This window comes from Enhydra lutris, unplaced genomic scaffold (genome assembly GCF_002288905.1).
Source record: "Enhydra lutris kenyoni isolate GAN:26980312 unplaced genomic scaffold, ASM228890v2 scaffoldscaffold60, whole genome shotgun sequence".
Classification (NCBI taxonomy): Eukaryota; Metazoa; Chordata; class Mammalia; order Carnivora; family Mustelidae; genus Enhydra; species Enhydra lutris.
In genome coordinates, this window is record NW_019154144.1 from 8,032,097 (window position 1) to 8,053,726 (window position 21,630).

Sequence of the window (21,630 nt, forward strand, 5' to 3'; positions counted from 1 at the left end):
GAGAGAAAGAGAGTGTGTACATAAGTGGGGGAGGGAGGGGAAGAGGCAGATGGAGAGAAAGAATCCCAAGCAGGCTCCACATCCAGCACAGAGCCCAACACAGGGCTTGATCTTACCACCCTGAGATCATGACCTGAACTGAAATCAAAAGTTGGATGCTTAAACAACTGAGCCACCCAGGTGCCCCTATGTGCATTGGGTTTTTAAGTAGAATAATCAGATACCCACAACACATCTGGCTGTGTTAAAATGTGGATTCCCCAGCATCAGCCCAGCCAAGTCTACCGATTTGTCCCTGTGGAATATGGGCTAGGAATCTGCATTTTAACATGCTGCCCCTATCCAAAGTGATTTCCCTATATGGAAGTCACACCAGAATCCCTACGGAGATGAGACAAGGCCCTTCCTGAGGCAAGCCAGATGGGAAATGAACAGGGAACACTGATTTCCACTTGAGCAGCTCATTGCTACTTTGTCAGACTAGAAATAGATCCAGTATTGCCTAAATTATGAATTTTTCAGAACTCAGAGATTAAGAGAAACTTCTCACAATTCAAAAAACAACCAGTAAACAAACATAGCTGTCACTGGCAAGTTGTGCCCTCTGCCTTTGAGGGTTTTACCAGAGCATCTCAAATCTCTGGAAACTTACAATGTTATGAAACAGTATGGGCCTGCCCAAGTGACTCCTTATGATGAATTATAATAGAATTTGTAGGGTTAGAAGGCCCTTATGAGTCATCCAGGCCAATCCCACTATTTAATGTTTGTATCCCCAACTTTAGCATTTCCCCTATCCCAGAGTGATGATTCCCCAAACCACATCATCTCTCATCCAGATGTCCCGCCTGTGCTACACAAATCTGAATGCCTCTTGGCTCCCTGCATTAGGATATCCGACACACAGCACATCCCCACATAGAGCTGTCGTCTTCCAAATGCTCTTTCCTTGTGTTCCCTCAGTGGTCATTGGTACTACTTGTCCAGCTACCAAACCCAGAAACGTAGGTGTTAGCCTTATTTCTTCACAAACCCCATAATGGATCATCTACAAGTCTTCCTAACTCTGCCCCCTTAACATTCATCAGATTTGTCTACTTCTCTTCATCCCCACTGCCAATGACTTATTTCTGGCCATCTCTTTCCTGAATTACTAAATAGCTACCCCGCCCCCGCAATTAGTTTTAGCCCCCTTCAACTCATTTTGCCTTTAATTCACTGAAGCCAGGACAGTGATTCTAAAAGGAAAATCTGATTATGTGAATATCATGACAGTAGTGAGCACCATGATAAGTTCAATCAAAGCAGTATCGCATGGCTCCATTCTTTCTCCATCCCACATCTGAACTCCATGAACAGCCCTGTGGAATTTCCTTTACTCCTCCATTTGTGCAATGCAATCCTTTCCTTGGTACCTTTGCAAAAGCAGTTCTCACTGCCTGAAAACTCATCTCCCTCACTTATCCCCACATCTCCACCTTCTGGCTTAGCTATGTCTCCTGGTTCTTAAAATCTCGGCTTAATCATTATGACCACAATTATCACCACCAGGAATTGAATGCTTTGTATGTGCCAGGGCGCTGTTTTAGGGGCTTGTACACATATCTCATTTAACCTTCACAGCAACATTAGGAGGCAAGTACTTCAGAGAGGAGGATAGCTTAAATGTCACTATCCTTAAAAGCCTCCCATGAGTCCCCTGAATGAATATGTGATGCTAATATACCCAGTAGTACCTTATATTTTCCCCTGTCAGAACACCCACCAAACTCCACCGTAATTCTGTTCTACCTGTCTCTCCCAACAAACTCCAAGCTCCTGGATATAGAAGGTAAAAAAGACTATGCTTCAAGTATAGACTATGCTTCAAGTATAGTTATGTTCCCAGCATTTAGGACAATGCCTCTCAAATAAATAGTTTCTGAACAAATTAATAAATGACTGAATAATTCTTGAGTTATTCAACATTTGAGTGTTCTCCTTTAAACATACAATAGTTGTGCTTATAAACATTACCAATTACTGTCATTTCTGTCATTGGGAGACCACCTAACTCATATATTAGTAAGAGGGAAAGGAAATAGGTGTAAACAAACTGATAAACTATTAATGAAAACATCAACTTTCATTCTCCCACCTGTCTTGACTTCAAATGGATTCCTAAGCGCTTGACTATGTCTCTTGCTTTCCTTTCTCATAATCATTACTCAAGCTTAGATCCTTATACCTTTTGGCTCCACATCTAAGCACCTGTGCATCCATCCATCTGTCCAGCAAGAGAGCTGACACTGAGGATACAGAAGTGAGTGAAACTAAGTCCTTCTCCTCAAGACAAAGTCTAATAATTTCCCTCGACCACAGGAAGGGCTCAATAAATGTTCAAACAGGGACAGTGTCTTCTGTATCATCAGTGTGAAACCTGAAAGCTGTCACTTTTTCTAGGCAAACTCCTTGCACCTTTTTCATTGTAAAAATAACACTGTAACTGTCTCATGACCAGCCAAGTTGATTCTACAAAAGGAAAATCCTGTTTTGTTTTGTTTTTTTTTTTTAAAGATGTTATTTATTTATTTGACAGAGATCACAAGTAGATGGAGAGGCAGGCAGAGAGAGAGAGGGAAGCAGGCTTCCTGCTGAGCAGAGAGCCCGATGTGGGACTCGATCCCAGGACCCCGAGATCACGACCCGAGCCGAAGGCAGCGGCTTAACCCACTGAGCCACCCAGGCGCCCCAATTTAACTGTTTTGTTTTTTTTTTAATAGGCTAAGGCTTAACTAACTCTTCCTCCTTGGCTGAGAGTTGAACTTACTTTGAAGAACATAATTTTGAAACAAATTTGGACACTTGCATGAAGTTCAGGATAATGGGAAGCAGCACTGGAAAAAACAGAGCTTTAACAATGGACCTAGTAGCCTTGCTCTTCATGTTGAAAGGAAAGGGAGACTAAGAGCAGCAAGGAGCCAGGACATACAGCTTTCACTCTTCAAGTCTTCTGCTGAGTTCCCAGCCACAGACTGTCTCTCATAATCCATATGTACACCTAGGGAAATCCCAATGCAAAGTACAAGTCCCAGTAACAATTAAGATCAGTTGTGAACACAGGAAGTAATCTCGAGAGCCCAAAATACCTCAACAGGTTCTTTTATGATATCAAAGCAATTACTCCTAAAAGCAAGTAGGTCGACCACACATTTGTAATAATAAGCGTACAATCTTAGTTGGAAACTTTTAGTTCCTTTATAAAGTTGTCAAACATCTACAGGTTCCATCATCATGGCATCTTCAAAGAAAAGTTGTACAATTTAACATAAAAATTAGGCTATGCCTAAAGGAATTTTTAAACTTTTCAAAAATCTTACTTACTTTTCAAAAAGTAAAATTAAAGTCCCTACACTGTACTACTAAAAGAGGGAACACATATTTACTAAACAAAACAAAGAAAGATTATTATTTTCAGGGTCAAAACTGAGTATTTTCTTTAACAATAAAACTTAAATTGTGCATAAGAACATTGCAGTGAAATGTAAAACAAATATTTTTCTCCCCTTATTTTCAGCGGTCTTTTCTAATGTCGGTAGGGAGGAAGAGATGAAAAACAAAGAAAAGCCTGTTAGGCTGTAACTGAAGATCCAGGAAGGAAAATCTACCTATTAGCTATCATTTCACTCATGGAATTGTGAAATACAGAAACAAACACGTCAATTTACTCATGAGGAGTCAAGTGAGGAGGTAAACACCTCTCTCAAACTATCTTAGTTTGGATGGTGAATAACAAAGGGAGCTCTCTAAAATGTCAAATCTAGAAAGATACCACCTAGAAATGTGCGACAGTAATTCACAGTGATACTAAAAATAAGAATCAGGTTGCAACATCTATACTCGGTGATGCCAGAGTATCAAAGCATCTCCCTAATCTTCTCATTTTATCAAGTGGATCATAAATTGTGGCATCTTTTTGGAGGAAAAAAAAAAGTCTAGGTCACCAGGCCATTTGTTCTTGTAGTGCTCTGGCTGGGGAGATCCAAGTACATATGAAGATCAGTGAAAGCGGGTGGTTAGCACTTTTGCTATCTGTCTGCAGAAGCTTTTAGCACATTTATCAGAAGCCTTACAGTGCTTTTGATATTAGGTCTCTGGGTGTAGCTTTCAAGATCTTTCTTTGTTCCGTTCTTCCTGTATGGTCAAACTGCACCCAACAGGTGGTTTAGAGTGTAAATTTCAAACATGTGCTATTAATATGCCCAAAACTGTTGCTGCAAAGGGGAAAGAAAACCACATTAATTGAATCTCAGCCTGTTCTGACTCATAATATCACAAATATAGTTTGTACGTCTTAAAGCCATACAAACTGATTTATAAAACCATGTGAAAACTTCAGGAGAAAAAAAAACCAATAAAATAGGTGCTATTTATTGTTATTAAAAGTAATTATTGTCTTACAACAATTCTCCAACAAAAACTACACACAGAAGTATAGGTCAATGATAACAAAAAAATAAAAGTTACAATCTCCTTTTCATTTACCCTGGTTTTCCTGTTGGTATACTGATGTTCACTAGCAACAGTATTACATATGTAGATAACTCATAGTTCAAAATTCCTTTGTAATTATTTTTAAAATATTTTTCTCATTAATGTTTTCTGGGAAGGTCACTATTATCCCATTTTATAGATGTCGTATGGAAAATAATAACAGCACCTACCTCAATGGGTCACATCAGGAATTCATTAGAGCATCTGCATAAGCACACAGGGTGTTTGGCACATTTCTTATTGCGTGCTCAAAGCATGTCAGTTATTATCAATATGCAAAATATTAGCAACTCTATTAAGGTTATCAGAAGTCCATTTAAAATGGGCCAATCTGGTTTGGGTCTTCTTCTAGAACAGGACAGTTCTTCCAAAAAATAAATATACCACTGCTTATATAACTCACTAGAATTTAAATAAAAACTTGAAACATTAAAAAAAAAAGACATTCCTGTTTATATATACTGATCTGTCTTTCTAGAACGCTATTGCCCTCCTCACTCCCAACTCCTGACCACTCTACTGGGCTAATTCTTTTTCTTTGGATCTTGGCTTAGATAGTATTTCTTCTAGATTATACTATATATGTGCTAGGGTGCTCCTCCTACATGCCCCAGTGCGTATCACGATGACTAGCTTCTACATCTACTTCCCTGTGACACTAAGGCAGGGATCCCACCTATTATCCACTTCATTCTTGGTGCTTAGCACAATGCTAGAACAGAGGGGATGCTCCATAAATATCTGTGGTATGAGATCTGAAATCAGACCAGTGGGTGTTGGAAGATCAGATTTTCACTGAGCCTGACTGCTGCCAGATGAAGAGATAAAACAGCAGGGGGGGTGGGCGGCAGGTGAGGGGGAGGCAGGTGAGGGGGAGGCAGGTGAGGCTGAATGAGATGTGGTATCCTAGAAGAAGAGGGGTTAAAGGAAATCAGGTCCCATCTGGGCTCTATCAGCTCTAGAGGAAATCAGGTCCCATCTGGGCACCTAAATTCACACCAGCAGTGCCCCATCCAGATGCGCGGATCCTGGATATCTAGACACCAGCCCTGCAGCCTGGGAATGAGAGCCAGGGTGAAGCACACCTGGTCCCGGTCTAAGACTTCTGGGCAGAGTGTGAACAACACAGTGCAAGCCAGGGGCTCCTGATGACTGGAACGAAAGAATCCAATCTGCCCAAAGACCCCAGTGGACTTACCAGACAGTTGGGATGTGTGGTGCACGTCTGGCCCAGCACAGCATTGCAATGCTGAGGAAGAAACTTGGAGACTCTGGGCACAGCTGATGGAAAATGAACTGAAATGTTCTGATTTGTTACAGCAGCTGCATCATAGGAAGGGATGACTTTAGAATAGTATCTGACAGCATGGAAGGAATTAAGGGAGAGGGCTTTGCTGGGAATTCGAGTTTTATACACATCACCAATTGCATTCTCTGAAGTGGAGCTGGACTGACCTTTAATAAAAAAGAAAACAAATATCCATCAGTGTTCACAAACTCTGTAACTTGGAATTACTGTATTTGAAATAAATTGTCTTCTATTTCATTTCCTCATGTTACAAACTTATACTACTCTTACACGCCAATGCTGATGGAAAAACACAGTGAACTTTTTAGTAGTAGCAGTTAGCACAAAACACATACTATAAATCAGCATTAGTGTGTGATCAGAAGACAGATTTTCGAGGAGCATGAGATCTCTGTGCCTGTGTGTGGGTGTGTGCGCGAGCGCCTCTGTGTGGGTGTGGCTTTCATCATAATCAAAATCATGACCATCCCTGTCATCCCTATGAAGCAAGGAAGAATGTTCCAAAGTAGAACTCTATTCAGTAACAAAGTTTGGTCGATTTTCTATCAATGAAGTGGGTTGTATAATTCTATGTCTATATTCTGCATAGTAACTAGAAGGCAGAAAAAGATTTTAAAATATATCCTGAATGTTAGCAATGTAATCTGAAGCAATATTGGGAATACCTGTTTATTTTCTATCAGACATTGATAATAATGAAAGTAAAGAAATTTTATGTCCACTTTGCATACAAATGTATCTAGAATGTTTGTGAAAGGTCATTTCAGCAAATATGGACAGAGATGTATAGAAAGGACAGGTAAAGGTAGCCTAGTAAAGTCTAAACACTGAGCTGGGTGCTAGTGCTTCTGTGTTACAAAGCCAGATGTGAGCAGACACCTGGTGACCTGAGGTGTTCATGTCACTTATCCGGCCTTCAATTTACTGACCTAGCTGGTGACAGTGACATTGGAGGACTTAACTGATCTCAACAGTTCCAGTGCTCTTTCAAAAACAAGTTGGCAAACTGCATTATGAGCTACAAATGAGCTCACATTCTTGAACTCATTCATTACACATGTCCTAGAATCCAGCCCAAGAAAAAATCCAAAATTAGAAAAAATCTATGTAAGGGGAAATATTTCCTTTCATAGTATATGTAGAATCACTCTCCCCATAAAACTACAAATACTAAATGTAGCAATTGGAGGGTGGCTGAGATTTTTCTAGAAATTATTTGATAAAACATTAAAACCATTAAAATGGTGGTAAGGGCTGTATAAGAAAAAATTAAAGTATATATGACACAGTGTTTTTTTTTTTAACAAATTTTTTTTGTTAGATTTTATTTATTTATTTGACAGACAGAGAGGCAGAGAGGCAGAGAGGCAGGCAGAGAGAGAGAAGAGGAAGCAGGTTCCCCATGGAGCAGAGAGCCCATGTGGGGCTCCATCCCAAGACCCTAAGATCATGACATGAGCTGAAGGCAGAAGCTTTAACCCACCAAGCCACCCAGGCACCCCTATATGACACAGTGTTAAGTAAAAGAAGGCAACAAAATTGGGTGTCCAATATGAGTACTATTGTAGAAAAATATACATAGAAAAAGACTTGAAGGAAATACATTAAAAATGAACAGTGATTATTTTAGCTGGGCTCGTGAAGGACTAATAATGCTTTCCAAATGGAAAACTGTATATAAGTAAAATTAAAATGGGGTGGGGGGAGTCTGACTCAATGACTTTCAAGGTCTTCCACAGCATGAACAAGTCTATGACCCTAGTATCTGTGTGTCTTCCCAGGAGCAGCTGCTTTAGTTGATGAAAACCAAGAGATGCTGGGGCACAGAGAGGCCAGAACCTACCACCGGGAAAACAGTGTTTCAGACTTTCTGCAGAATATAAATAGTGAGAACACAGACGTAAGCATTGCATGTCCAAGAAGTAACACTGACAGGCATATGCCTGTGGCCTGGCCTTTTTCTGATTTAATCTGTGCTGATTTGATCATTCTGGGTGATATTCAGCCACAAATACTTGAAGTAGATTAACCATGGTTCATGGCTAACCTTTTTTTTTTTTTTTTAACAGCATTTTCAGGGGCCTTTCCTTCCCCCCCCCGCCCCTAAAGATTATTTACTTATTTATTTGACAGAGAGAGAGAGAGAGAGAGAGATCACAAGTAGGCAGAGAGGTAGGCAGAGAGAGAGGGGGAAGCAGGCTCACTGCTGAGCAGAGAGCCCGATGCGGGGCTCGATCTCAGGACCCTGAGATCATGACCTGAGCTGAAGGCAGAGGCTTAACCACAGCGCCATCCAGGCGCCCCCATGGCTAACCTTTTTTACTTCTTCTCCACTCTGCCCCAAGTCAGAAGGGTCTAAATGGATTAATAAAAACCCTGAATCTTATCTGATTTTTATTTTTTTTTTAAGATTTTATTTATTTATTTGACAGAGAGACACAGTGAGAGAGGGAACACAAGCAGGGGGAGTGGGAGAGGGAGAAGCAAGTTTCCTGCTGAGCAGGCAGCCCAATTCGGGACTCGATGCCAGGACCCTGGGATCATGACCTGAGCTGAAGGCAGCCACTTAAGGACTGAGCCACCAGGTGCCCCTTATCTGATTTTTAGAACAAGGAGAGCTATGTTCTATTTTTGGCCTCTTTCTCCTTTTGACTTTAGTCACCATTCCTAGTAACATCACTTGTTCCTGTGGCGGTTACTATGTCTACATGTCGTGCCCTCTACCACATTATTTCAAATACTATAAGAATCATATTGTGCTTTTGTGACTCTCTCTGTTACCAATTCGCCAGCTCCATAAGAACAAGAATGCATCTTGTTTGTCCTTGTGCCCCCACCTTTCAAGCAGGTACATTTGAGATGAGAACTAAGGGATGAACAGGGAGTTCCCCAGGTAGAGTATGAAAAGGACATCCCCAGTACAGGGAAGGTGCTGAGGTAAGTGAGAAGAATCCCTTTAAGGAAGTCTGCAAAAGAGTGACCTCAGACTTGGGCACTGAAAAGATAGGTCACGGTGTCCTGTCATCTAGCATCCAACATGAAGATTAGGATCTCAGTGCCTTGCTGGTTTCTGAAAAGTAACCATCAGGAATAGAAAAGTCACAAACTGGTAGCTGTGTTCTTTTACTCCGGCTCTGCTTTTATCCATCTTCTTATTTCTACAAGTACACAGGCATGCCTAGACTTTATAACCCAAATAACAAAATGCCTCACAGTGGGTAAATATTTGTTTCAGAAGAAATACTCATCTGATGAAGGTTTCTTGAGTACCAGCTGCAGGCTGGTCAGTGTTCTAGGTACTAGAAATACAGCAAAATGGGTGCCTGGGTGGCTCAGTGGGTTAAGATCAGGTCATGATCTCAGGGTCCTGGGATCGAGCCCCACATCAGGATCTCTGCTCAGTGGGGAGCCTGCTTCTCCCTCTCCCTACCTCTCTGCCTACTTGTGATCTCTCTCTCTCTCTCTGTCAAATAAATAGATTAAAAAAAAAAGAAGAAAAAATACAGCAATGAACAAAAGAAGCAAAAACAATTCCCTGCCTTCATGGAGTTGATATCTCTTCTTAGGGAGAAGACAGGCTATAAGAACAAATCCAAATAAAGAATATTAGCAGGAAATAAGTGCTATGAAAAAAATATAGTAGCGAAAGTGGATAATCAGTCGCATGCGTTATATGATGCTGGAAAGTACGCAGTTTTGATTGAGCAGTTGAGACTCACTGAGAAGGTGACATTTAAGCAATTTAAGCAAAGATGTGAAGGAGGAAAAAGGTTGATATGTTAAATGCTCAGTACATAGTTAGTACTCAATTAGTGTGAGTACTTCCCTTTCCTTTAGATTCTATTCACGTAGTAAAGTCACCAATGTGCTTCTCATCTATCAGAAAGACGAGCTTTTTACTGGACAGTCACATGCAAAAGAAGGAAACTGGATGCCTATCTTACACCATACACAAAAATTAATTTAAAATACATTAAAGACTTAAACATAAAACCTGGAACCATAAAACTCCTAGAAAAAAATAGTGGGTAAGCTCCTTGATGTCGGTCTTGGAAATGATATTTGCAAGTCATATATCTGAAAAGGGGTTAATATCCAAAATATATGAAGAACTACTATAAGTCAATAGCAAAGAAACAAACTGATTCAAACATGGGCAGAGGATCAAAATAGGCATTTTTCCTAAGAAGACATACAAATGGCCAATGGGTACATGAAAAGATGCCCAACATCATTAATCACCAGAGAAATATAAATCAAAACCACAAGATATTACCTCACACCCATTAGAATGGCTATCATCAAAAAGACAAGAAATAATCAGTGTTGGTGATGATACATACTTGTGCCTCTTGGTGGGAATGTAAATTGATACAGCAACTATGGAAAACAGTATGGAGGTTCCTCAAAAAAATTAAAATAATGCTACTATATGATCCAACAATCCTATCTCTGGGTATTTATCCAAAGAAAATGAAAATACTAACTCAAAAAGATATAGGCATCTCTATGTTCATTGCAGCATTACTGACAAGAGCCAGAAACAACCTAAGTATCCATTGGTGGATAAATGGATAAAGAAAATATGATAGATATAGATATATAAATACATGCACATAAAAAAGAATGAAATCTTGCCATTTATGACAATATAAGTGGACCTTGAGGGCATTATGCTTTGTGAAATCAGTCAGACAGAGAAAGACAAATACTGTATGATCTCATTTATATATAGAATCTCAAAAAACAAACAAACATGTAAATATTGAGCTCATAGATACAGAGAACAGACTGGTGGCTGGGGGGCTGGATGAAATGGGTGAAACCAGTCAAAAGGTATAAAACTTCCAGTTACAGAATACAACAGTCATGTTGATAGGGTGTACAGCATGGTGATTATAATTAATAATGCTATGCTGCATATTTGCTAAGAGACTAGATATTAAAAGTTATAAGAAAAAATATTGAAATCTTGTTGACAGATGTTAAGCTGACTTATTGTGGTGATCATTTCACAAGGTGTATACATAACAAATCATGTTGTATACCTGAAGCTAATATAATGTTATATGTCAATTATTCCCCAATAAAAAGAAGATGAGCTTTCTGGGAATGATTGTCAATTTTAAGTCCTATTTCTGAAATAACACCATAAAAATGCCTGTGGCCATCTTTTGTACTTCAAGCAGGTATACCAGAAGGACTCATGGTGTAATCGTCTAGTGACACTCCTTTCCCTGGCTACAGCAATGAATGCAGAGGTGTGCAAGGGTGCCCAGGACACCACATAAGCCAAGGATACTACAACCACAAGAGTTTCAGGGGGAGCTCACCTCTCACAGTTTCATCCAAGGAGCCCCCTGAGGCAGGAACAGAGTACACATTCAAGCACTTATTAGTCAGGAATCTGATCCCTCTCACAGGTGAATAAGTGCTTGTCAACACACCGTTTTCCCTTAAAAGGACAGGAAAAAAAGCCAAAAAACACCTTACACAATTCTCAAGGAAGACTACATGAACACTGCTGAGTTCAATTGTTTTATCATTCGTGTTCTAAATAACACAGAGCCTACACTATGAATAATTTTGGCATAAGAACAAATGGTTGAACAGGTACATGATGAGTTTAGGATGTGGAGGAATGATTTGCTTTACAGTTTTTGTTTGTTTATATATTCTAATAAATTAATATAAGAAAGCATTCATTTGGCATGTCACATTTTGTACTAGCAAATTCTTTAAAAACTCCCAACTGAACTAGGTCCAGATGGCTTCAGGGCCCATGACCTCCTGTGACAGAGGAATGCTAGAATGCATCCTGCCTCTGTCCGTCTGCCAGGCATGACCATCACTACTGATAAAGCCTTATTTTAAGATCTTGAGAATTAGAAGGGCAGAGGGAGAGGGAGAGAATCTTAAGCACATTCCACACCCAGCATAGGGTCCCATACTGGGCTTGATCTCATAGCCCTGAGATGATGACCTGAGCTGAAATCAAGAGTTGGACGTTTAACTGATTGAGCCACCCAGGAGCCCCGAGTTCAAGGATTCATAATAAATACTTGAGTTTTTGTTATGGGAGGGGGGGTTCAGTGCCTGTGTACAATACTTCTAATGCTCGCATCTGAGGAAACTAACAAGCCAACTTCCAGTTCACAAGAGCCCTCATCGTACCTTTGTGCCGTGATCGTGCCTGGGAGGGATAGCTGGATGGACATCTGCTGCTTCTTACAAAACCTCCTATTGCTCTGAAGTATGTCCGTAATCTGAGAGGGAGAGAAAGTGCGTGATCTATTTAGACACAGATATTTTTTCATATACACAAACACATATACATTTCCAATTATAAGAAATAAAACTGTGGCTTTAAAGCACTGTGTGTGAGGATAAAATTCAAGGGCTTGGAGTCAAATACCTGGCCCATAATGGCTGGGGGGATTTTCTCCCGGATGTACTTCACATAATCAACTGTTGCCTCAAGAATCGAAGCCGAGTCATTCTTTCTTCCCTTTACATACGGCAACAGAGTACGCAGCTGCTCACAGCAACACTTGATTCGTTCTCTGAGCAGAGAATTGTAGTAAATAAGGAAATATCAGTCTCGTTTTCTACCTTGTACACAAGGACAAACAAGCCTTCCTCCTGGGTGTGTTTACAGAGGAACTGCCTCCCTCCCCATCTAATCTCTGTTTCACAGAAAGGCCGTGTCCCCATAAGACAGCAGCCTCTGCGGCCCCTGGAACCACAGCTTCCTAGGGCGTCTGCCCGCACTGCTGCCAAGTACGGTGTCTGCGCTGACAGTCGCCCCGGTTCCCTTGCCCCAGGCCTGCTGCACTGTGCGGGATGACCCGGTGCAGGGCGCCCTCCTGCAGAGGAGCTAGTGGCATGCTCTGCATCAGTGCTTTTGTGATTCACACTAGAAGCCTAGCGGACAAAGACAAGTCAGGAGATACTCATGTCACTGTGACCTGGACCACATTCCCAACAGCAGATCAACTAGCATCTTGTAATTACATGTGTGTTACATGTAATTCTGTGTTCTGAGCCAAAGAAAAATCAGAAAGCTGCTTTCTTCACATGAGGTAGGTAGGAACGGAACAAATAAACCAGTATGCAAATGAGAACATCATTCAGGCTGGTATCTGCCTGATAAACTAAGTCTTTCATAGTTCTGAAGGGAAATGCACTGAAAATGTAAATCTAAGGCTTTGATCTAAGACTTTGGTAGATCACTTAACCAAAGATGTGTTCACTTAACCAACATTATTAATACCTGTTTTTTTCTAAATAGCACCCTGACATATACAGGGTCAAGTGGTGGCTCTGTCAATAACCAGCGGGAATTTTTGGCAAGTCACTAAAACTTCTGAACTTCAAAATGGCAATCAATCAATCAATCAATCAATCCTTTTTAAAAAACCCAATTTGGGGAACCTGGGTAGCTCAGTCAGTTAAGCATCCAATTCTTGATTTCAAATGGGGTCATGGTCTCAGGGTTGTGGGACCAGCTCTGCATTGGGCTCCATGCTCCACAGGGAGTCTGCTAGGGGTCCTCTCTCTTCTTCTACCTCTCCCATTTGCATGGGTGTGCACATGCTCTGTCTCTCTAAAAAAAATTAATCTAAAAAAATTTTCAATTTGAGTGTGTAAACCTGGCAATTCACAGACCTGTACCCCTGAGGCTAATAATACATTATATGTTAATAAAAAAATTAAAAATTATAATAAATAAATAAATAAATAAACCTAATCTGCTACCATAAGGGGAAAAAATTCAATTTGATACATAGCCTGTGAATAATCCAAATATTCTAGGTCAGTGGTGTTTTAATTGGGCTTTGAGCAGCTTGAGGGTTCTACAGAGGTGTCTCAGGGACTAGTCTAGGAAAAAATGGCAACAATTTGACAATGTGTATGAAGGGCTTTGAAATTTTCATACCCCTTGACATGGTACTTGCACTTATAAGGACCTAAAACACAGAATAAACTTTTTGCAAAATGTGCAAAATGATATCCATTATAGCAGTATATTAGTAAGATAGAAAAAAACAACATAAACACACAAAATAGAAGGATACATAGGTAAGCTATAGTATACTAACAGTTGAATATTATCTGGCAGTGGAAATGAAAAACTATAAGTCTTATTAGGGAAAAACAGAATATTTTATAGGATACAAGCATAAAATATAAGGCAGTATATAAAATATGAACATAGACATGAAATAAAGTAAAAATAAAGCATAGAAAAAGACTTGAAAGTGATATCATCAAGTAATAGTTATTTCTGGATGGCTGGGTTATGGAAAATATTATTATTTCCTTTTATTTTTTATATTTCCCAAATATTTGTGCTGGTTACAAGTCACTTTTTTACTAAAAAAATCATAGTAGATATTTTTTCCAATGTTCATCAGGAAATGTTCAAACACACAGAAGACTGAAAGAATTTAGGATTTTAATTCTTAAAAATTGAAAGAAGAATTCGTGTAGAGAACATGTATGTATTGCACCTACCTAGAATCTATAATGAACACAGACTGTCCTTGCTTTGTCATGTATGACTCATACCACTGGCCACGCAGCAATCCATTGTATTATACTGAAGCATTCCAAAGTAAATTGTAAACTTAAGGCACTAATGTCTTAAACATATCGTTAGTCAGAATTATTTTATTTTCAAATAAAAGTTACATGAAATACACAAGTCCTCAGGGTACCATTCTGTAAGTTTTGACAACTGCACAAAACTATGTAACAAAACCCCTAATTACCATTATCACAACTCCAGAAAGCTCCTTATGCCCCTTTCCAATCTTATCTTTCAAAAGGGGTAATAACAGTTTCTGATATTTTCCATCCCCCATGAGTTTCCCTTATCTTTGAACTTCATATAAATCAAAGCTTATAGCATGTGCCATTTTTTTTTACAACTTTTTTTTTTTTTTAAGATTTCATTCATTTACTTGACAGACAGAGATCACAAGTAGGCAGAGAGTCAGGCAAAGAGAGAAGAAGGGAAGCAGGCTCCCCACCAAGCAAAGAGCCTGATGTGGGGCTCAATCCCAGGACTCTGGGATCATGAGCCGAGCAGAAGGCAGAGGCCCTAACCCACTGAGCCACCTAGGTGCCCATATGTTCGATTTCTTTCACTAAGCATGATAATTTTGAGATTTGTCCATGTGGCTGTTTGTTATCAGTGGTCTGTTTCTTTTTATTGAGCAGTAGTATTCCATAATATAAATACCCACAGCTTATTATCCATTCTCTTACTGATAAACACTTCAGCTGTTTCTGGGTTTTGGTCATTTATGTAGAAAACTGCTAGATCATTCTGTACATCTTTTGTGAATGTATGTTTTTATTTCTCTGGGAACAAATGTAGGAATAGAATAGGTTAATTTTTTAAATCTATAAGAAACTGGCAGAACTTTTCCCAAAATAGTACTATTGTACACTCCCATCATCAGTGTATGAGGGGTCCTGTTGTTCCAAAACCTTGACAACATTTAATATTGTCAGTAGTTTTAATTTTAGCATTTTGGTCTTTCCGAGGAGTACATGGTAGTACCTTGTGCTTTAATTTGCATTTCCATGACAAAAAATTATGTTGAGCGTTCCTTTTTTTTTTTTTTTTTTTTGGTGCTTATTGGGCCCTTGTATATTTCCCTTTTTGCAATGTCTGTTCAAGTATTTTATCCCTATTTTAACTGGATTGCATCTTTTTGGTCTTGAGCTTTAGGAGTTCTGTTTTCTCTGTAATACCAGAATTTTGTCAGCATACTTGTTTTGCAAATATTTTCTCCCAGTCTATGGTTTGCCTATTTATTTTCTTAGTAGTGTGTTTAGATAGCAAAAGTTTTATATTTTGATGAGTCTAATTCATCTACTCTTTCTTTTATCATTATTGCTTTCTATGTTTAAGGAACAGCTGCCCACCCTCAGCTTGTGAAGATATTTTCCTACACTTTCTTCTAGAACTTTCCTGTCTAATACAGTCCATTAAGCTGGTTTATACAAATATAGACATTAAATAAATATAAACTAGCTAAAATTAAATAAAATTTAAAATTAACTTCCTGTTACAACAGACGCATTTCAAATACCCAACAACTACATATGACTAGCAGCTACTTCAGTGGACAATGACAGATATAGGACAGTCCTAACATTGCAGAAGTTCTATTAAACTGCTGTTTTAGAAGCTTTATAGTTTTAGCTTTATAGTATAGATCTGTCTATGCTCCATCTTGAATTAATTTTTATATGGTATGAGTAAGGGGTCAAGGTTCATTGTTTTTCCATTTGGATATCCAGATATTCCAACACCATTTATAGAAAAGACTTTGATTTCCCAATAAGTTTGTTCTGGTGATTTACTGAAAATCAAAAGAACACAAATGTGTGGATCCAATATTGGGATATTATATTCCATTGATCTTTTGGTCAACCTTTATGAGAGTGACATGCTGGTTACTGTAGCTGTATATTGTCTTAAAGTCAGTTTCTTCCAGTTTTACTTTACTTTTTCAAGACTCTTTTATTCTAAGTCCTTTTATATTCTAGGTCTTTTTCATTTTTTTTCATTTTTAATCAGATTACCAATTTTTACCAAAAAAAATCCTACTGGAATTATGATTTATATTTGAATAAAGTTGTATTTCAATTTGGTAAGAACTAACATCTTAACAATAATGATTCTTCCAATTTGTAGTTATGGTATAATGCATGACTTAGGCTTTCCTTAGTTTCTCATGGCAATATTTTGAGTGATCAATGTATAATCCTTTGTGTCTTTTGCATGTTTTCCCCTAAGTATTATAAGGCTTTTTTACTCTTTTATAAATGTAATTATTTTTAATTTTAATTTTTTTAAAGATTTTATTTATTTATTTGAGAGAGAGAGAGAGAGAGAATGCAAGTGGGGGGAGGAGCAGTAGGGATAGCAGGGGGAAAGAATTTCAAGCAGACTTCCTGCTGAGCAAGGAGCCCAGTGCAGGGCTCAAATCTCATGACCCTGAGATCATGACCTGAGTCAAAACCAAGAGTCAGACACTTAACCAACTGAGCCACCCAGGTGCCCCTAATTTTCATTTTCTAATTGTTTGTTGCTTATATATAAAAATATAATTAATTTCTGTACATTATGTCCTGTAACCTTGCTATATTAATCGTTTGGTTCTAGAGGTTGTTTTGTAGGTGTCTTAGGACTTCACACATGAACAATGCTATCTATAAAAAGTTTGGTTTCTTTCTAATCTGTATATTTTTTTTCTTACTATGGATTTAATTTATTTTACTTTTTCTAGCTCCTTAAAATGGACTCTTAGGTCATTGATTTTTAGACCTTTTGTCTTTTCTAATATAAGCATTTAAAGCCATAGTGTTTTTCCATAAGCTTTGCTTTAGCTGCATCTTGCACATTTTGAAATATTCTCTTCTTACCACCATTCAGTTTGCAATATTTTCTAATTTTTTTGTGTGATAGTTTTCTTTTACCCATGGATTATTTAGGAGTACATTTTTTAACTTTCAAATATTTGAGATTTTCCTTTATATCTAATTTTTACTGATTTTTAACTTAACTTCATTGTGGTCAGCAAATATACTCCTGAATTCAACTCTTCTAAATGTATCAAAACATATTATATCCCCCAGCATACGCTTCATCTAAGTGAATGTACCATATGCCTTTGAAAATAATGTGTATTCTGCTGCAGTTGCTGTATGCAATGTTCTATAAATATCTCCTAGATCAAGGTGATTAAAAGTGTTCACAGCTTCTAAATCTTACTGATTTTTGTGTCCAGCTCTTGTATCAATTGCTGAGAGAGGGATGTAAAATTTCCGATAATGCTTACTGATATTTCTATCTTTAATGCTGTGAACTATTGTTTCAATTACATAGTCACACACTATTTGTGACTGTTACATCATTCTAATAAGCTGATTCCTTCATCATTACGAAAAGCTGCCCTTCACTTCAAGTGATACTGGTTGCCTTGAAGTCTACTTTATTTGGTATTAACATAACCAGTCTGGTCTTCTTATACATGTATTGCACAGTATATATTTTTCTATTTATTTACCTTACTGTGACTTTAGATTTATAGTAGACAACAGATAGATGGGTCTTGTTTTTTTGTTTGTTTATCCATTCTGACAATCTGTGCTATAAGTTGACTATATGTGGATAATGGCCTACTGTTTTATGATTTTTTCCCCTGTAGTTTCTTTGGCTTTTTTGTTCTTCTGTTCATCCTTATTGTCTTCTTTTTGAATCATTTTTAAAAGTCAATTTTAATTTGTTTAATGGCTTCAAAGCTGTCTTCTGCATATCTCTTTGTTGGTCTAGGGTTGTCCTAGGGATTACAATAAGTAACTTTTTACAGTCTATTTAGAGTTAAAATTTTATGACATCCCATAAAATACATGAATGCTATAATCATGTAAGTACCTTTACCCGACTCATCCTTCATGCTATAGTTGTCATATGTACTACATCTATATGAACAGTAGATCCCTGAACAACATGGGTTTGAACTGCATGTGTCCATTTATACACAGATTTTTTTCAGTAAATACAGGATAGTACCTTAAATGTATCTTATCCTCCTTATGATTTTATTAATAATATTTTCTTTTGTTTAGCTTACTTTATTATGAGAATACAGAATATAATATATATTATATATAATATAAACCATGTGTTAATCAACTGTTCATGTTATTGGTAAGGCTTCTGGTCACCAGTACACTATTAGTAATTAAAAGTTTTGGGGGGAGTCAAAAGTTATACACAAATTTTTGATTGCACGGCTTATCAGTGCCCCTAACCCTTGTGTTGTTTAAGAGTCAACTGTATTACCAGCCACATAATGTAATGCTGTAATTTTCATGTACAACAGTCTGAAGCATTTTATATAAATATAGAGGGAAAATGTCTGTTTTCTAATATTTATTCACATATTTATCATTTCTGATTCTATTCAGCCCTTCCTAAACATCCAAGTTTCCATTTGTTATCATTTCCATTTAGCATAAGGAATATCCTTTAGCTCTCTTACCCTGCAGGTCTGCTGGTGTCAAAATCTCCGAGTCATCTTTTTTGTGAAAGTACCTTATTTCATGATTTACTGTTAGGAAATAATACCTGATGAAGTATGTTTTACCAAAAGAAATGGTGGATATCAGATATAATAAGTATGGCTGATCTACTTCTAATTTATTAATATCTTAAAACCCAAAAGTAGGCTTCTGACAGAGCTGGAGCAGTTATGTCTGCTGCTGAGGTTTCTACCACAGATGCAAGAACAAAGTGTTCTCATACTTTCTACCTGTCTGATTGTGGCAGCCAAGCCTGAATGGGAGAATACAGAGGGGAAAAAACAAGGTAATACAGAAAAGACACAAAGAGAATTTTTGCCACTCAGAAATAACCCTGTAAATAGTAAAGTTACTGTTTTTACTAAAATAAATAAATAGGGGCACCTGGATAGCTCAGTGGGTTAAAGCCTCTCCTTTGACTCAGGTCACGATCCCAGGGTCCTGGGATTGAGCCCCTCACCGGGCTCTCTGCTCAGCAGGGAGCCTGCTTCCCTTCCTCTCTCTCTGCCTGCCTCTCTGCCGACTTGTGATCTCTGTTTGTCAAATAAATAAATAAAATTTAAAATAAATAAATAAATAAATAAATCTAAAATTTGAGCTAAAAGAAAAAAAATCCAATAGTTACAGATTAAAATGACTGAATATTATTTACCACTTCTTCAATAAATTTGTAGGGTCTGTTTCCCCTCCCCTTGAATCTCTGCTGGCCTGGGCCTGCTTTAATCAGAAGATGCCCAGTGAAGTGACTACAACAGTTCTAGGACCAGCATTTAGGAAAACGTAACTTCTACACTGGTCTCATTAAACCCTGAGCCATTAGGGAAGACATCTGTCTAGCTTGCTGGAGTGACCATGCGGGGAGATGCTGGGACTACAGGGAAAGAGAGCAACCCATCTGTGCCCAACATCTCAACCACCCCCCACCAAGAGACTACTCATGTGGATGAAGATGGCTTGGCACTCTGGATAGGCGATTTGCCAGCTAAACACCACAGTAAACACCATGTAGAGAAGAATCACAGTATCAAGTTCTACTAAAATTGATAAATCATAAAATTGTAAGATATGATGAATAGGCTGTTATTTGAAGCTACCAAGTTTTAGGGCAATTTGTTACATAGCAAAAGATAACTGGAAAAATAGCTTAGACTTTGAAGCAAAATAATAAAAATGTGGGTTGATAACTTATGTAAAAGTAAAATATGTGACAACAATAACAAAAATAGAAGGTAAATAGAAAAATACTATTGTATATTAAGTGTCATAATGTCAAATCAAGGTAGGCTATGGTAAGTTAAGGGTGCATATTATAACCCTAGAGCAACATTAAATTATTAATTTTAGTTATTAAAAATAATAATTTTAGCTCAAAAGTCAATAGAGGAGATAAAAAGGAAAGCAAAACACACTTGACTAATCCAAAAGAAGGCAGCCAATGAGGGGGAAAAAAGGAAAAGAAAACAGATAGAACTAGTGAAAACAAATAGAAAAATCATGGACCTGAAGTCAAACTTAATAGTAATTATATGTAAATCAAATGAACATTTCAATTGGACAGCAGAGATTGTCAGAATGGGCAAATTAGGATGCCTGGGTGGCTCAGTCATTAAGCGTCTGCCTTCGGCTCAGGTCATGATCCCAGGGTCCTAGGATGGAGCCCCACTTTGGGCTCCCTGCTCAGTGGGAAGCCTGCTTCTCCCTCTCCCACTCCCCCTGCTTGTGTTCCCTTTTTCACTGTGTCTCTCTCTGTCAAATAAATAAATAAAATCTTAAAAAAATTTAAAAAGATGGGCAAATTAAAAAGGAAAATAAGATTCAACTAGATGCTGTTTACAAGAGGCACTCTTTAAATATAAAGACATATTTCAGTTATAAAAAACCATGCTTCCATAAGAAAGCTATATGAATATCAATGTAGATTTTAAGATGCAGTATTAGCATAAATAACTAGAGCTTATCATTTCTTAACGATAAATGGTCGATTCATTAAGAAGAGAGGCAACTGGGGCACCTGGGTGGCTCAGTAGGTTAAGCCTCTGTCTTCAGCTCAGGTCATGATCTCAGAGTCCTGGGACTGAGCCCTGCATCTGGCTCCCTGCTCAGAAGGGAGTCTCCTGCTCCCTTTCCCGTTCCCTCCTGACCCTCCCCAACTTATGCTTCTTCTCTCTCTCTCTCTCAAATAAATAAAATCTTAAAAAAAGGTAAAATAAAAAGAAGACAAGCAACTAACAACGTCAAAATACATGAAGCAAAAACTGACAGAATGAATTAAAAAATAGAGCAATTTACAGTCATCACTGAAGATTTTAACTCTCAGAAAAATCAATAAGGATACAGAATGTATATGAAAAATACCACTAACCAATTCTACCTTATTAATATCTAGAACACTATTCCCCCAAGCAGCAGAATACATATTCTCCTCAGGTGCACATGGAATACTCAAGAGTGACCATACTTTGGGCCATAAAACAAAGCTCAGAAAATATCAAAAGACAGAATCCTCCAGAATATATGCTCAGGTGATAATATAATTAAATTATAAATCAATACCTGGTAAATCTCCAAACATCTGGAGATTAAATTACACACTTTTAACAATCAGTGGTCAAAGAAAAAATTACAAGGAATATGAGAAAAATATTTTGAACTAAAGGAACTAAAGGATAGTGAAAATCTAA

General features: G+C 38.0%; 1 protein-coding gene across 1 annotated transcript in view; it reads right to left on the bottom strand.

Moving 5' to 3' along the window:
- Positions 1 to 4,232: 4,232 nt before the first annotated feature.
- Positions 4,233 to 21,630, bottom strand: part of LOC111158575 (spermatogenesis and oogenesis specific basic helix-loop-helix 2) — a 50,222-nt gene continuing 32,824 nt past the window's right edge. Inside the window, exons 7-11 of the mRNA XM_022520696.1 lie at positions 12,258 to 12,405; positions 12,017 to 12,108; positions 11,176 to 11,297; positions 5,732 to 5,988; positions 4,233 to 4,253 (exon numbers count right to left, since the gene is read on the bottom strand). Coding sequence (XP_022376404.1) covers positions 4,233 to 4,253; positions 5,732 to 5,988; positions 11,176 to 11,297; positions 12,017 to 12,108; positions 12,258 to 12,405 — 640 coding nt within the window. The remainder of the gene's footprint in view (positions 4,254 to 5,731; positions 5,989 to 11,175; positions 11,298 to 12,016; positions 12,109 to 12,257; positions 12,406 to 21,630) is intronic.